The sequence below is a fragment of the Scomber scombrus genome, chromosome 17 (assembly GCF_963691925.1).
Source record: "Scomber scombrus chromosome 17, fScoSco1.1, whole genome shotgun sequence".
In the NCBI taxonomy this organism is placed as follows: Eukaryota; Metazoa; Chordata; class Actinopteri; order Scombriformes; family Scombridae; genus Scomber; species Scomber scombrus.
The window spans coordinates 26,436,914-26,439,694 of NC_084986.1; the positions used below are offsets into that span (position 1 = coordinate 26,436,914).

The 2,781-nt window shown below is 42.0% G+C and overlaps 1 protein-coding gene across 1 annotated transcript; it reads right to left on the reverse strand.

Annotated features, from left to right (window-relative positions):
* Nucleotides 1-1,895: 1,895 nt before the first annotated feature.
* Nucleotides 1,896-2,459, reverse strand: LOC133997444 (gamma-crystallin M2-like). Its single transcript, XM_062437023.1, has one exon. The coding sequence runs from the start codon at nt 2,448-2,450 to the stop codon at nt 1,896-1,898; it is 555 nt and encodes a 184-aa protein (XP_062293007.1). The 5' UTR covers nt 2,451-2,459.
* Between the last annotated feature and the right edge of the window lie 322 nt (nt 2,460-2,781).

Consider the following 2,781-nt stretch of genomic DNA (forward strand, 5'->3'; position numbering starts at 1 on the left):
TGAAAAACAAAAACAATCTAATGATGCCACAGTGAATCTGATCACAGTGTTTGTCACAGATTGGGAATTTGTTTGATTTGAAAAACGTATCGAGTACTGTAAAGTAAAGGTTACCTCCTCTGCTTTGGTAATGTACCAATGAATGAGTATTTCCTTATTCACAGTCAGTTGGTTACTGGAACATGAAGCTTGGTGATTCCAGTTAAAAAATCCCTTAGTCATAGCTACTGATATGTAGGTTAGCATCATCTTGCTGTTGTGAAAAAGTGGGCGGTACCCCAAAGGAGCCACAGGCTTTATAGGATCCCAGCTCCTTGCCTATATGAGGCTGCCTGACTAATAACTGTTATCTGTTCGGATCTGTTCTAATTAGGCCTGACAGGGAGCTACTACACCTTGTAATGTGAGAGACAGAGCAGACAAGGTCACAGAAAGCAGATACACCTTGACCTCCAAAATGGGAGCCTGGTTTTCCCACATACACAGAGACTTAACAAGGATTAACGCAGAGAGCCGCATGACCATTGAACTTTTCCACTTTGATCAGTTGTATTCATTACACTTTGAAGGAGATGCTCTTCCCGGTACTGTGAGGAATTAATCATTACCAAGTGTTTGTGGTACCTTTGAGTCAGTCTCCACTCTCCAACCTTTTCTTCACGTTGGTCTGGCAGTTGAAGTCAGTTAAAGAGCTGCTCGCTTCTTCTCACAGTCAAACAGAAATAGATCAACTACACTGCAAGGCTGACTTATCAATACATTGTTTTCTTAAAGGATATTGGCATTAAAATACTGGCCATTTCAGTTACCCAGATGCATTAATGTTAATTGCCTCAACATCTGTCTGGATATAGTGTTATGGTCACAGTAAAGGGTGGGTTTATTATTTATGTTTTTAAGGGTTTTATATAATTCGGTAGGTTCTCAGCAGTTTTCCATATGAATTTAAATCAATCAATTTAAATAAAGTATGTATGTTTCGGTGTCAAAATGTCATTTTCTCAAGCCCTTCTAAAAAAAATGTCCCACATGATTTGACAGATTTCTGCATGATGACACTGAAATGCAGCCCTGTCATTAATTTCAAAGGGGGGCAAAGGCAACACCGACCCTTGTTTTAAAATTAAAGGAGCAGGCTTGTGTCACAGTTTCAGTATATCCGGGTGGGGAAAGTGAAAGAGAAATGCTTGCTCCTCTTTTATTACCTATTTGATGTACCTTGAGTAAAGGTTTGAACCTACAGCTGCTCAGTGGCCATCAGATAAGACTGTGGTTATATTAGGTTGTTTTTGTCCATGCAAAACAGAGCAGGACTTCCTGAGAAATTTCCCTTGATTTAAAAAAAGATATCAAAACCATGTTTTCACTATGTTAAACAACCTATGATATAATATTTTAATAGACCTAAATACGTTTTATACTAACTAAGAACCAGACTCTGTAGAGAACCAGGGCAACATGTCTGCACTGACAAGATCACCCACATAAGTATTGTTTAGATAATTCTTCATGTTGAATGGATTTTTCAATACTCAATACCATATTGTAATGATCTGTACCAGGTGCTAAATTTCAGTATTGGGCTACATATTATCCATATCCATTTACTAAACTGATAGGGAAAAGGGTATCAGAAGGAAAGCATCACAAGTGAAAAAAACAAAGAAATGTTGAACATATTTTATAACAAAGTAGACTTTATTTGTGTTTCGTAATTCATAAGTTGATTGCAATTAGTCCTTTTTAGTTGCCGAATCTCTGTGTGCAGTTCAGTGATCATCAGTCTTTGTCATCTCTTTGCTGCAATCAACATCCTCGTGTATGTCGTTGGACGTGAGTTGCGTCGTAACTCATTTAGTCTTGAAATGAACTGCTGCACCATCAGGAGTAACCATCTAGTAGCAGGAATCCACGATGCGCTTCATGCTCATGAACCTCATTCCACTCATGCCCATGTTCATGAAGTTCCTGTACTCGCCGGGCCTCATGTACATCATCCTGCCTCTGAAGTTGGGCTGCTCGTACATCAGCCAGTGGCCCTGCATCACGTTGCAAGACATGAAGTTGGACATGCTGTAGCGGTCATTGACGTCCTCGCAGTCCTCCATCACCTCGTGCATCTGGCCGTCAAAGTTCTCCCTCTCGTAGATCCTCATCTTGTAGGATCCTCTGTGCATGGGGATCATGCGGCAGGACCTGATGCAGTCGCTCATGCCCATCATGCTCATGCAGTCGGCGTACTCGCCCCTCCTCATGAAGTACTGGTTTCCCATGTAGTTGGAGCGGTCATAGACCATGAAGCAGCCCCTCTCCACCCTGCAGGAGTGGCAGCGGCTCAGGTAGGAGGACATGTCGGCGCAGTCGTTCATGCACTCATAGGAACGACCCTGGAAGTTCTTGTCCTCGTAGAAGATGACCTTGCTCATCATGTTCATGGACTTGGTAGTCATGTTTGCTGTGGTGTTGGTAGAGGTGATGGTGCCGGTGTTGCTCTTGAAGCTGAACTGCTTGCCTACCTGTCGGAAGCCCTCTTTTTTATACCAGAGGGCCCCTTTGTAAAACTCCCTGACCCAGCAACATACCATAGAAGCTCATAGAGTACTGAGGGGTTGTCAACGTATACAGCTGTTCCCCCAAAAGACCTTAGAATACTGTCAGACAATACCTCTTTCAAAGGGTTAACATGGAACAATAGCACCTTTGTAACACAGGTGATTGTACAGTAGAGCAATGTAGTGTACAAAGGGATTCTTAGATTTGTAAAGTTGTTCTGTTTTGTGG